Raw genomic sequence first — 11,128 nt, 5'->3', positions numbered from 1 at the left:
CCCCCATTGGCTGGGCTGTCCCTCCCACTGGCCTTAGGGCCCCTCCCACCCCCACTCCAGATAAGGCCAGCCTGGGACTGCTTCCCTGGGCAGTAGGCACTAGGGCTGGAATGGGGCCGTCGGGCTCCCCATGGCAATGGGGGCTGCTGCTGCTGGGGCTGCTGCTCCCCTCTGCCACCCCCTTCTGGCTTTTCAATGTGCTCTTCCCCCCGCATACCACGCCCAAGGCTGAGCTCAGTAACCACACACGGCCCGTCATCCTCGGTAAGCCCCCACAGGCCCCTGATGCACCAGGCCAGACCTCAGGGAGCTTGGGCCCCAGCCCCTGGTAGCAGACCCTGCCATGGCCCTTCTGCGCCTGCATTAGCCCTGATACCTGCCTCAGTGTTTGAGGGTCCAAAGGCTTGTCCTGCAGAGAAATCCACCCCTTCCCCCACCACCTGTTCCAGTCTCTGAGCTGATTTCCCTAGGGGGGTGGAGTTGGGGGCGGGTATGCCTGAGGGCTTAGCCAGGGCGTTACAAACTGTGGTCAGCTGCAGCCACTCAGCCCCCACCCCAGCAAGAACAAGGTGCCCGGCCCCTGGAAAACAGGTCTCCAGCCCCCATTCTCCCATACCTATTTGTTTTCACCTTGGACTTTGGCATTAATGGAGAGCCAAGCTAGGTGTTTTCCTTATGGGGACAGGGGTCAGTGGCCTTGGCCCCTGCACCTCCCCTGCCTGAGGGGAACCAGGGCTTTGGGCTGCCGGGGGAATGGGGTGGGGTGGGGGGTGTTATCAGAAAGGATCACATCCTTAGTTCCTGGGGGTTGAGGGCATGGGAGATGAAGGGGTGGAGCTGGGGGGACAGGCAGAAGGGCGGGAAGGAATGCAAGGAATTCAGAATGAAGGCTAGTGCCCACAGTGCCTGGCTGCCTGGGGAATCAACTGGAAGCCAAGCTGGATAAACCAGATGTGGTGAACTGGATGTGCTACCGCAAGACAGAGGACTTCTTCACCATCTGGCTGGATCTCAATATGTTCCTACCCCTTGGAGTGGACTGCTGGATAGATAACACCAGGTGTGTGCCACCCCCTCTGCCCCAGCCCCCACACTCTGCCCCTTGGCTACTGGGCTGCTGAATGTCCCACTGCCCTCAGGGTTGTCTACAACCGCAGCTCTGGGCGCGTGTCCAATGCCCCTGGTGTACAGATCCGTGTCCCTGGCTTTGGGAAGACCTACTCTGTTGAGTACCTGGACAACAACAAGCTGGCAGGTGTGTTTACTGGGGAAAGGGCAGGGCTCCAGCTGTGGTCAGCCCACAGGAGCCATGACCAGAGCCTCCAATGTTGCTGCCTCCCCTACAGGTTACATGCACACACTAGTGCAGAATCTGGTCAACAACGGGTATGTGCGCGATGAGACAGTGAGGGCCGCCCCCTACGACTGGCGGCTGGAGCCGAGTGAGTGTCTCTGAAGGCTTGGGGCAGGGCAGATGGGCCTTGACCCCATCCGTTGCCCTGACCCCATCCACCCTACTTCAGGCCAGCAGGAGGAATACTACCAGAAGCTTGCTGGGCTGGTGGAGGAGATGCATGCTGCCTATGGAAAGCCTGTCTTCCTCATTGGTCATAGCCTTGGTTGCCTACACTTGCTCTATTTCTTGCTGCGCCAGCCCCAGGCCTGGAAGGACCGCTTCATTGATGGATTCATCTCTCTTGGGGCTCCTTGGGGGGGCTCCATCAAGCCCATGCTGGTCTTGGCTTCAGGTGAGAAGGCCTTGGACCACCTGTGTCAATGAGGGGGTTGGAGTGAGGGGGATGAAGCTGACCATGGGCCTGCCCTCACTCCTGCTTCTTCTCACCATGTCAGGCTAAGTGTGTAATTTACCACCCCTGAGGCATGGCCCTGGTCACTGGCCCCCTAGCCTAGACAATTAGAGTAGCTCCTGCCAGAAGTCTGGGTGATTTGGTGCTTCAGTGACAAAAGGAGAGTAAACAGAAAGGAAGTGAACCCCAACAATCTGACTCATGGACCTAGGTCTGTTTCTTGTGGTTTCAGGTCCTGCCCACTCAGCTTTCAGCTGCCTCTGTTTCCAGGAGCCCATTTTCCCAGGGATCTGTCTATTAAGGACAGATCTGCCAAAGCCAGGGCCAGACCCTAGAAACCCTTATGCCCTTCTCTGAGAAGTGGCATAGCTATCACTTGTTGAGCACGCACTGTATGCAGGGTATAGCCAGACTCAACTTGCCCCCTAGTAGCTCACAGTCTGCTGAGGGCAACACTCATCAGACTATGTCTGTAAGTGCCAAACACAGACACAGTCTAATATCCTTCCCAGAAGGGAGCTCTGACCCCTGTGCAGCGCAGGCCACAGGGGCCAATTAGCTGAGGGAGAACCACCAGCACCATCCTCCCACATTCACACATGTACACCCGTCCTCAGGAGGCCCCTCCTTTCCTGGCCTCCTGAGGCTCTACAGCTGTGCCCCACAGACATGCCATCAGGGCTTCTCATTTAAAAGCACACATTGAACACCTACTGATTGCCAGGCCTGCTCAGAGGCTCAATTTGGATTGGGTAGGGACAAGATTTAGCATCCAGCTGAACTTGGGTTGGGGGCAAGTTGTGGGCCCAAGGGACCCAGACTGGCTCCCTGACCCACCTTGCTTTGTGTTCACAGGTGACAACCAGGGCATCCCGATCATGTCCAGCATCAAGCTGAGAGAGGAACAGCGCATAACAACGACCTCCCCCTGGATGTTTCCCTCCAGAGAGGTATGGCCTGAAGACCATGTGTTCATTTCCACGCCCAGCTTCAACTACACAGGCCGTGACTTCCAGCGCTTCTTTGCAGACTTGCACTTTGAGGAAGGCTGGTACATGTGGCTACAGTCACGTGACCTACTGGCAGGCCTCCCAGCACCTGGAGTGGAAGTATACTGTCTGTATGGAGTGGGCCTGCCCACACCCAACACCTACATCTTTGACCACGGCTTCCCCTACACAGACCCCGTGGGGGTACTCTATGAGGACGGTGACGACACTGTGGCCACACGCAGCACTGAGCTCTGTGCCCGCTGGCAGAGCCGCCAGCCACAGCCTGTGCATCTGCTGCCTCTGCATGGGACACAGCACCTCAACATGGTCTTCAGCAACCAGACGTTGGAGCACATCAATGCCATCCTGCTGGGTGCCTACCGACGTCGTACCCCTACACCCCCAGCTGCCAGCCCAGGGCCCCGGCCCCCTGAATAAAGACCCTCTTTTGCTCTTTAAGTTTTGACATGTGTGTTGTGGGTTGCAGAGGAGGCAGTGGCATCCAGGCACCAGTATCCACCAAGCAATAGCCATAGGCCTGGTGCTTTGTGGAGCATAAGGGCAAGATGGGCTTTGATGAAGCCTGAGATTGAACTGAGCACCAGGATGATAGCTTCCCACTCTCCCGGTTGAGCTGTTTATGTAGCACATAGCCTGCCTTGTGCCTGCCTCTGCTCTGGGGGTGGGCGACTGGAGGTAATTGCACACATAGCTGTGGGATGGAGGCACGTGGAGCTAAGGGTACAAGGCAGGGAAGATGTGAGCTGTCCCACCCACTCCCACTCCCCCAAGGGAAGGCAGAACCCACCTGTGGACATGGACTTGTGAGTGCTAAGCCTGTGACAGAAGCACAAGAGTTTAGAATCTGAGGGAGATCCAGTCGCTAATCAGATCATTCTTCTAATGAAAGATTAATTATTGGAGCTAAGTGGTCTGAGAGAAAAGTTTAGGGAGCACCAAGGGGCAGAATCTTGTTTGTGGGTCAGGGAAAGCTTCCCAGAGGAAGTGATGGCTATTCTGAGATCAGATGGGATGAGAAGGGTAATGTGGGCCACTGAAAAGACTTGGGTTTGAGCCTAAGGGCAATATGCAGTTGCTGAAGGGGTTAACTAGGGAAAGTGTAACCAGATTTCCAATCTAGAAAGAGTCCCTTCTCTGAAAGGTAAAGGGGAGCCTGGGGGTGGTGGGTAGGGGCAGAAACTTGAGGAAGGCAGGGAGGACAGTGCAGTACCCAGGAGAGAGAGGATGCTAGCTGAGGCTAAAGCAGTAGGAGAAAGATGTGGATAAATAAAGGGTCATTTGGAATGTGAAATAAGGCTTGTCCATGGGTAGAGCCCAGCATGCTTCCGGGCCACTAGATGGGCAGCCCCACGGCACCTGTTCTGTTAGAAGACACCATCTGAGACAGGGAAGCTGGAAGGATCAGTGTCACCATGATGGAGGACTGAGCTTTGGGGTTTCAAGTTTCAGGGAGGAGGCAAAGGCAACAAAAGAGAGGAGCTGAGAGAAAGTGGATGCTGAAGGACAAAAGGCAGCCATGCCTGATAATGTTGGAAGGCAGTAACAGAAGCCTGGCCAATATGACAGCCATAGGGCTGAGGGACTTGAGGTTAGAGTTGGGGTCAGGACAGGCAAGGCTTGGGTCTCAGGCTGGAAAAGGCAGAAGCTGCTGAACGGTCAGAGGGAGGGATCTGTCCCTCTGTTAAGACGGAGTACTAGGGAGCATGATGGAGAGCCAAGCAAGGAAACCTCCCCTTTGCCAAGCTGCTTAGGACCAGAAGGAGAAGATGCACAAAGGTGACAGCCAGGCTCTGAGGAAAGGTGAAAGTGAAAGCAGGAAGAGTCAGACGCCAAGGGGGGCGTGGGGAAGACGCTGACAGAGGACCAAGGCTTTGGTCTTTCTCACTCTGCGTTGGTCCCACATCGACCCCCAACCCCTGGACCAGCCTGCCCACCTCAAGATGCTGAAGCCAGCGCTAGAGCCCCGAGGGGGCTTCTCTTTCGAGAACTGCCAGAGGTATGTGGGGGTGAGCTGGCTCTGCAGCTTCTACTCCCAGAAGCCCCAGGACCTTTATTTCTGGAGGGGGCAAAGGGACGGCAACATGTGTTGGGCGACTTGTATTCCCAAGCTCACTCTGAGAAGTGAGGGAGGCTGGGACAGAGTTGGAGGATGTGATGGAGGCCCAGAAGAGCCTCAATCTGGGCCTTAACACTCTGTTTCCAGAAACTTATCCTTAGAACGCGTCCTCCCGGGGTTCCGGAGCCCTCAAGCACACAAGACTGGTACCACCATCGCGGGCCTTCTGTTCCGAGTGAGCAGGGAGTTGGGACTGGGGTGTTTAGAGGGGCTGCTGGGGGATCCGACAAACACTGAGCTAGAGGCCCCTCCCCCTCCCCAGGACGGAGTCATCCTGGGCGCGGATACGCGGGCCACCAGAGATTCCGTAGTGATGGACAAAAGCTGTGAGAAGATCCACTTCATCGCCCCCAAAATCTAGTGAGAAATCCCCGACCCCGTTCCCCCACGCATCCCCGACACAGCACATCCATCTCAGCCCCGCCCACACCGACCCTCCCTTCGTTCTCAGCTGCTGTGGGGCCGGAGTAGCCGCGGACGCCGAGATGACCACGCGAATGGCGGCGTCCAACATGGAGCTACACGCCCTGTCCACAGGCCGCGAGCCCCGCGTGGCCACGGTCACGCGCGTTCTGCGCCAAACGCTCTTCCGGTGCTGGGCGGGGCTAAGATGACCCTGGGGAAGGGCTGTTGCAGGGAGGGTGGGGCTGAGAGGAAGTGGGACGGGATGAAAGGCGGGACTGCGACAGCCCCGGAGACCGGAAAAGGCAGGCCTAAGTGGAGCTGGGCAACAGGAAGGAGCATTGTTGGTCAAGGGACGCCAAACAACAGAAAAGGGTGGGGGAGGGGTGGGTCCGGGGCGGTGTCACGGAGGGGCGGGACCTGGAGCCGTGTGCTTGCGGCTCACCACGCCCATTCTGCGAAAGGTACCGGGGCTACGTGGGCGCGTCGCTGATAGTGGGCGGAGTAGACCTGACCGGACCGCAACTCTACAGTGTGCACCCCCATGGCTCCTACAGCCGTCTGCCCTTCACAGCCCTGGGTGAACACTTCCGCCCCTTCCCCACGAATCCCGCCCCTGCGACCCTGGCCTCACCTTCATCCGGCAATGGGATGGCAGCGACTTACCTCAGATGCCCTCCTGCCTGCAGGTTCGGGCCAGGACGCAGCCCTGGCGGTACTGGAGGATCGGTTCCAGCCCAACATGGTGGTGAGCAACACCTGTCGCCCACTACGCGTTCATTGATGGGAAGTGCACGCTGGAGCTGGGATAACACAGAGATATCCTGACCTAGTCTAGAGGTCAGGAAAGGCTTCTTGGAGGAGGTGACGACTGAGTCAAGACTGAGGGGCCAGTGGAGTTAGAGTGAAGAAGTGCTATTCCAGCAGACCACCGTTAGTGCCAAAGTTTGTACTCCTGGAGAAGTCAAAGCTCAGAGAGGACCGTTTGAAGCTCAAGGAGGAGGGAACAGCAAGTGGGGTCTGGATTTTGTTTGGGGTGGGATGGAAGTGGATGACATGTGTTGCTTCAGAGGTGCCTAAGGACCAGAAGGGAAAACGCAGTGAACCAGTAGATTGGGGATCAAGACCATATTGGTTGGGTGGACAGCCCTGGAAGCAGAACCACAAGTGTTAAGTGACTCAAAGAGGTTTATGAAGATAGGGAGCAATAGAACACAGGGTCTTCTGAGAGAGGGAGGCAGAGACCAGGGCAGGGGAGCTTGGGCTGGAGATGGGAGTAGGGAAAGAGAGGGGTTTGGGTATGAGCAAATGGCAAATAGTCTGGGCTTCGAGACGAGCAAAACCTCTAGGCTGTAGCCTGAAGGTGATACCAAAAGGGTCCATCAGGCATCACACACATGTATCATCACAGCTGGAGGCCGCGCAGGAGCTGCTAGTGGAAGCCATCACTGCAGGGATCCTAGGTGACCTGGGCTCTGGGGGCAGTGTGGATGCATGTGTGATAATGGGGACTGGCGCCAAGCTTCTGCGAACATTGAGCTCACCCACAAGGCCCTTAAAAAGGTGAGAGCATGGGAGATGGGGGACCACTAGGGAGGATGGGGCAGTAGCAGGGGAGACAGGGGGTGCAAGAAACAGATGGGCCACATGATGGGCCCAAGTTGAGAGGCCATCCCTTCCCTCTCCCAGGCCTAGCCAGTACCGCTTTGCCCCTGGGACCACAGCTGTCCTGTCCCAGACAGTGAAGCCACTGACCCTGGAGCTGCTGGAAGAAACTGTGCAGGCCATGGAAGTGGAGTGAAGTAGGATGGTGCTCAGAGCTTGGAACAAGAGGGAAAAAACCCAGGAAATAAAAAAAAAAAATATTTAAACAGATGGCTATGTTCTTCCTGGGTGGAGGGGGAAAAGCAGCCATGAGAACTCTGTGGCCAAGTTACATCTGCAGAAGCCACTCCCTGCCAAGGTTTCAGGGCTTGGCCTAAGAGGTGACCACCCATCGCCTCAGGCATCTACTCCTCCAGTCCCCCAGGCAAGCATTGCAGCTCCAGCTGGAAAGCCCCCTCCTGACTCTCCACACTGCAGAGGCCCCCCTGCCACTCCCATGCACTGCTCTTGGCCTCTGGTCCACTGGGGACTGTTGTAAAACCCGGATGGGCCACATGTGCTGCCCCTACCTAGTCTTTCCGTGGCTCATCAGTGTCCCAGGACAAAGCCCACAGCTCTCAGTCAAGGAGGCCCCCATGGACCCCACTGAGGGCTAAAGTGCTGACCAAGGAACTGCTCCCTGACTCCAAGAGTACGTTTTCACAAAACACTCCTCACCCCTGCGACACTTTTACCTGTGAAACCCCTCCCGTGACCAGGCACACCTGAGGTGCTAACACCAAACAGGGCTTCTATTTGCACATGCTGAGCTGTGAACAGGGGAACTGACTCCCAACTTTGCTGGGCTGACTGGGGTCAGGGTTCCTGCAGAGAGAGATGACATGACACATTTATCCAGCAAACCCACTGCTGAGTACCCACTGCGGGCCAGCCTAGGTGCTGTGTGCTGGCAGGAGCATCCTGCCCTCAGAACGGCTGACTGAAACGGACCTCCGGAACGGTGAGCGTCTGCCCAACCTCTGGGGAGGGTCTACTCTGGGATGGACATCCTTGGGACCCTGATTATGCTTTTCCCCCCAGTATTTTACTATGAAGATTTTAAAACACAGAGGTTGAAAGAATTGTACACCAAACACCTATACACCCACAATCAACTTTGCAATTAGCATTGTGTTATAACTGCTTGATCACATTTCTGTCCCTCCATCGCTCTGTTCAACCACTAACTCATCTTATTTGCCTGACTGATGCTTTGAATCAGTCAGAGCCCCCACACCTCTAGGAGCCCAGCCAACTTACCCACTACAGCTTTGCACACAGGGTCGTCTTCTCTTCCTCAGTGCAGGCTCAGCCTGGAGCTCTACAACAAATGGGCTACAGACACCAAGAGCTTGCCCACAGAAGCCCCAAGGCCTGGAGGCTGTCAGAGATTGATGGCCGTCACGCTTGTACCTGTAACCTCCATCCAAGGTCAGCCAGTCACCAAGGACTCACACCTTACCCTCCTGTGTGCTAGGCCCCTCCCAGATATCATTTCATCAACAAGAATATGGGCTTCAGAGCCAGATAGATGAAAGTTTGGAACCAAATGCACCATGTGCTGGTGGGAGAGTCACCATCTCTCTGAGCAAACCGACTCCTGTTCAAGTTGGTGAGGGATCACAGAGATGCTATCTGTTAGGATTTGTGACCTGCCAGAACCCCTGTGCTGGCCACATGGCCCTGGCCTTCCTCAGCAGTGCTGGTACAGCTGGACCTTCCCTCCACCTGTCAGGATCACCCCCGGGTGCAGGGCAGGCTTCTAAGTCTGATGCCCCTGACAGCCCTGGGAAACTTCCCTGATCCCAGCCACCAGGTGGTTACCATAAACCTAATTTCACCAAAGGTCCTTGCTACCCAGTCCTCAACACTTGGGATGCGAGGTAGTTCAGGGAGCCAATCAGAGACCAGGTTTTGGAGGGTGGAAGTGAGAGCCTCACACCTGGGCTCTGATAAGTCCAGGCCTGAGTCCAGGACCTTGGCCTAGAGACCCTCCTCCTGACCGGAGCATGGCTTGCCTCAGGCCTGGGACTTTGGCCCAAGGACGAGGAGATCCATAAAACCAGGCCCAGTTCTCAACCTCACATCTGCCACAATGCTGCTGCTCAGCCTGACCCTTAGCCTGGGCCTCCTTGGCTCCTCCTGGGGTGAGTGGGCCTGGACCAGCCCTGACTGACCAGCCCTCAAGCAACCTAGCCCCCAAAGCCAGCCCAGGCTTCCTGCCCAGGGGCTCAGCTGGGCTGCCGGGAAGGGAACCAGGTGGACAGAATGGGTAAAGGAGAAAAGGATGTGCCAGGGCTGGAGGGGGGCAAGAGGTGCACAGGGGCTGGCCTCAAAATGGGACAGGAGGTAAGGCCAGAGCTAGGAGCCAGGGAGGGTTTAGGAAACTGAGAAATGAAGGTTGGACATGTAGTTCAGGGAGAAACCTCTGGCTGTGGAGGCCTGGAGCAGGTGCGAGGCTAGAGAGGAGACTATCCCAGGGGTCGGAGAAAAATGGCGGGTGGTGGTGAAGTTGGGGAACAATGGGGAGTAAGTTGGAGAGAGCTGTCAGAGAATGGACAGAATTGGGGGCCAGTTGGACATGGGTAACTGAGATACCTAAAAGTGCTGTGGGTGAGAAGGGGTAGTGACGAGCCCTCTCTGATTTTGACCTCTGGGGCAGAGCCGGGGGCACCGAGGAGGAGGTGGGGAGAGGTGGGCAGGCTGGTGTGAGAAGCAGGTCCTCACCAGTCCAATGGCAGAGCAGGCTGCGGCATTCCTGCCATCAAGCCGGTACTGAGCTTCAGCCAGAGGATTGTCAACGGGGAGAATGCAGTGCCAGGCTCCTGGCCCTGGCAGGTGTCCCTGCAGGTACATGCACCCTAGGTGTGGGGCAGGGTACCAGGTGCTTCCTGCCTAGGCATAGCCTGAGCCCACTCCCACTTCTGACTTCTGACCCCAGGATAGCAGTGGCTTCCACTTTTGCGGTGGTTCCCTCATCAGCCAGTCCTGGGTGGTCACTGCTGCCCATTGCAAAGTCATGTGAGTACTCCCACTCTGCCCCCTTGCCCTTCTCTCCAGTCTCCTTTCCCTGGATGCCCTTCTTTTGTTGCTCTGCTCTCCCTGCGGCTGCCCAACCCCACTCTCACTGCAGCCCTGGCCGCCACTTTGTTGTCCTGGGCGAATATGACCGATCATCCAATGCTGAGCCTTTGCAGGTTCTGTCCATCTCAAAGGTGAGTGTCTGGGCTATAGACACGGAAAGGAAGAGTGGATGGGGCAGGTGGGTGGGCTCTGGGGATGAGGAATTCAAGGCATGCCCTAGGCTAGCCCCTCAGCACCTATCAACACTGGAGGCCTGTGCCCACCCCCCATTCTACGTGGCCCCTTCCTGGTTCCACAGGCCATCACGCACCCTTTCTGGAACCCTACCACCCTAAACAATGACCTGACACTACTGAAGCTCGCCTCCCCGGCCCAGTACACAAAACGAATCACACCAGTCTGCCTGGCTTCTCCAAATGAGGCACTGCCTGCAGGCCTCACGTGTGTCACCACTGGCTGGGGACGCCTCAGCGGCGTGGGTAGGAACTTGGGCCAAAAATCTGGGTGAGAGCGCTAGGGTGGGAACAAGTCATCCCGGGCCTAACCACCCCCTTCTGGCCCACAGGCAATGTGACCCCAGCACGCCTGCAGCAGGTGGCTTTGCCCCTCGTCACTGTGAGTCAGTGCAGGCAGTACTGGGGCTCACGTATCAGTGACTCCATGCTCTGTGCAGGCGGCTCAGGGGCCTCCTCGTGCCAGGTGAGCAACAGCACCCTGTCTTATCCTCTCGCTGTCCTGTGGCACCCCCTAATCGCCGAGCTGACTTCCCTCTCCTTCCCTCAGGGAGACTCTGGAGGGCCTCTTGTCTGCCAGAAAGGGAACACGTGGGTGCTTATTGGCGTTGTCTCCTGGGGCACCAGCAACTGCAACGTGCACAAGCCTGCCATATACACTCGGGTTAGCAAGTTCAGCACCTGGATCAACCAGATCATAGCCTACAACTGAGACTATCACAGGCCCTCTCCCCATCTCAATCCAATAAAGACACCATGCTCTGTCCTCTTGTGTATTCTTGTCTGTCCTTATAAGGGAAGGGAGAGGCTCCTGGGAGTCCCCTTCCC

General features: G+C 56.8%; 3 protein-coding genes across 4 annotated transcripts; all 3 read left to right on the top strand.

Annotated features, from left to right (window-relative positions):
• Positions 1–31: 31 nt before the first annotated feature.
• Positions 32–3,259, top strand: LCAT (lecithin-cholesterol acyltransferase). 2 transcript variants are annotated; one of them, XM_058708194.1, is made up of 6 exons: positions 32–264; positions 904–1,060; positions 1,140–1,255; positions 1,347–1,442; positions 1,524–1,748; positions 2,664–3,259. In XM_058708194.1, the coding sequence occupies exons 1-6, from the start codon at positions 111–113 to the stop codon at positions 3,236–3,238; spliced, it is 1,323 nt and encodes a 440-aa protein (XP_058564177.1). In that variant the 5' UTR covers positions 32–110; the 3' UTR covers positions 3,239–3,259. The 2 variants fall into 2 exon arrangements, with proteins under 2 accessions (XP_058564177.1, XP_058564176.1); XM_058708193.1 differs by having other exon boundaries at positions 895–1,060.
• Positions 3,260–4,277: 1,018 nt separating this feature from the next.
• On the top strand, positions 4,278–7,208 carry PSMB10 (proteasome 20S subunit beta 10). Its single transcript, XM_058708197.1, has 8 exons — positions 4,278–4,817; positions 5,025–5,112; positions 5,200–5,297; positions 5,389–5,529; positions 5,804–5,919; positions 6,029–6,087; positions 6,751–6,902; positions 7,029–7,208. Exons 1-8 carry the CDS (start codon positions 4,762–4,764, stop codon positions 7,138–7,140), a joined length of 822 nt encoding a protein of 273 aa, XP_058564180.1. The 5' UTR covers positions 4,278–4,761; the 3' UTR covers positions 7,141–7,208.
• Positions 7,209–9,006: 1,798 nt separating this feature from the next.
• On the top strand, positions 9,007–11,066 carry CTRL (chymotrypsin like). The gene is made up of 7 exons (XM_058708198.1): positions 9,007–9,130; positions 9,730–9,833; positions 9,925–10,004; positions 10,117–10,198; positions 10,366–10,546; positions 10,633–10,766; positions 10,851–11,066. Exons 1-7 carry the CDS (start codon positions 9,079–9,081, stop codon positions 11,010–11,012), a joined length of 795 nt encoding a protein of 264 aa, XP_058564181.1. The 5' UTR covers positions 9,007–9,078; the 3' UTR covers positions 11,013–11,066.
• Positions 11,067–11,128: the final 62 nt, after the last annotated feature.

The sequence above is a fragment of the Neofelis nebulosa genome, chromosome 17 (assembly GCF_028018385.1).
Source record: "Neofelis nebulosa isolate mNeoNeb1 chromosome 17, mNeoNeb1.pri, whole genome shotgun sequence".
NCBI classification, from domain to species: Eukaryota; Metazoa; Chordata; class Mammalia; order Carnivora; family Felidae; genus Neofelis; species Neofelis nebulosa.
Note: the sequence above shows the minus strand (reverse complement) of the source record. Positions and strands in the feature narration are given on the sequence as shown.

Bases quoted from the DNA above. Each gene is read 5' to 3' on its own strand.
- LCAT (XM_058708193.1), top strand. From the start codon at position 111: ATGGGGCCGTCGGGCTCCCCATGGCAATGGGGGCTGCTGCTGCTGGGG. The intron at 265-894 runs GTAAGCCCCCAC...AATGAAGGCTAG, and splicing joins CACACGGCCCGTCATCCTCG to TGCCCACAGTGCCTGGCTGC. The intron at 1,256-1,346 runs GTGTGTTTACTG...CCTCCCCTACAG, and splicing joins GGACAACAACAAGCTGGCAG to GTTACATGCACACACTAGTG.
- PSMB10 (XM_058708197.1), top strand. From the start codon at position 4,762: ATGCTGAAGCCAGCGCTAGAGCCCCGAGGGGGCTTCTCTTTCGAGAAC. The intron at 5,530-5,803 runs GTGCTGGGCGGG...ATTCTGCGAAAG, and splicing joins CTGCGCCAAACGCTCTTCCG to GTACCGGGGCTACGTGGGCG. The intron at 5,920-6,028 runs GTGAACACTTCC...TCCTGCCTGCAG, and splicing joins TCTGCCCTTCACAGCCCTGG to GTTCGGGCCAGGACGCAGCC.
- CTRL (XM_058708198.1), top strand. From the start codon at position 9,079: ATGCTGCTGCTCAGCCTGACCCTTAGCCTGGGCCTCCTTGGCTCCTCC. The intron at 10,199-10,365 runs GTGAGTGTCTGG...CTGGTTCCACAG, and splicing joins AGGTTCTGTCCATCTCAAAG to GCCATCACGCACCCTTTCTG. The intron at 10,547-10,632 runs GTAGGAACTTGG...TCTGGCCCACAG, and splicing joins GGGACGCCTCAGCGGCGTGG to GCAATGTGACCCCAGCACGC.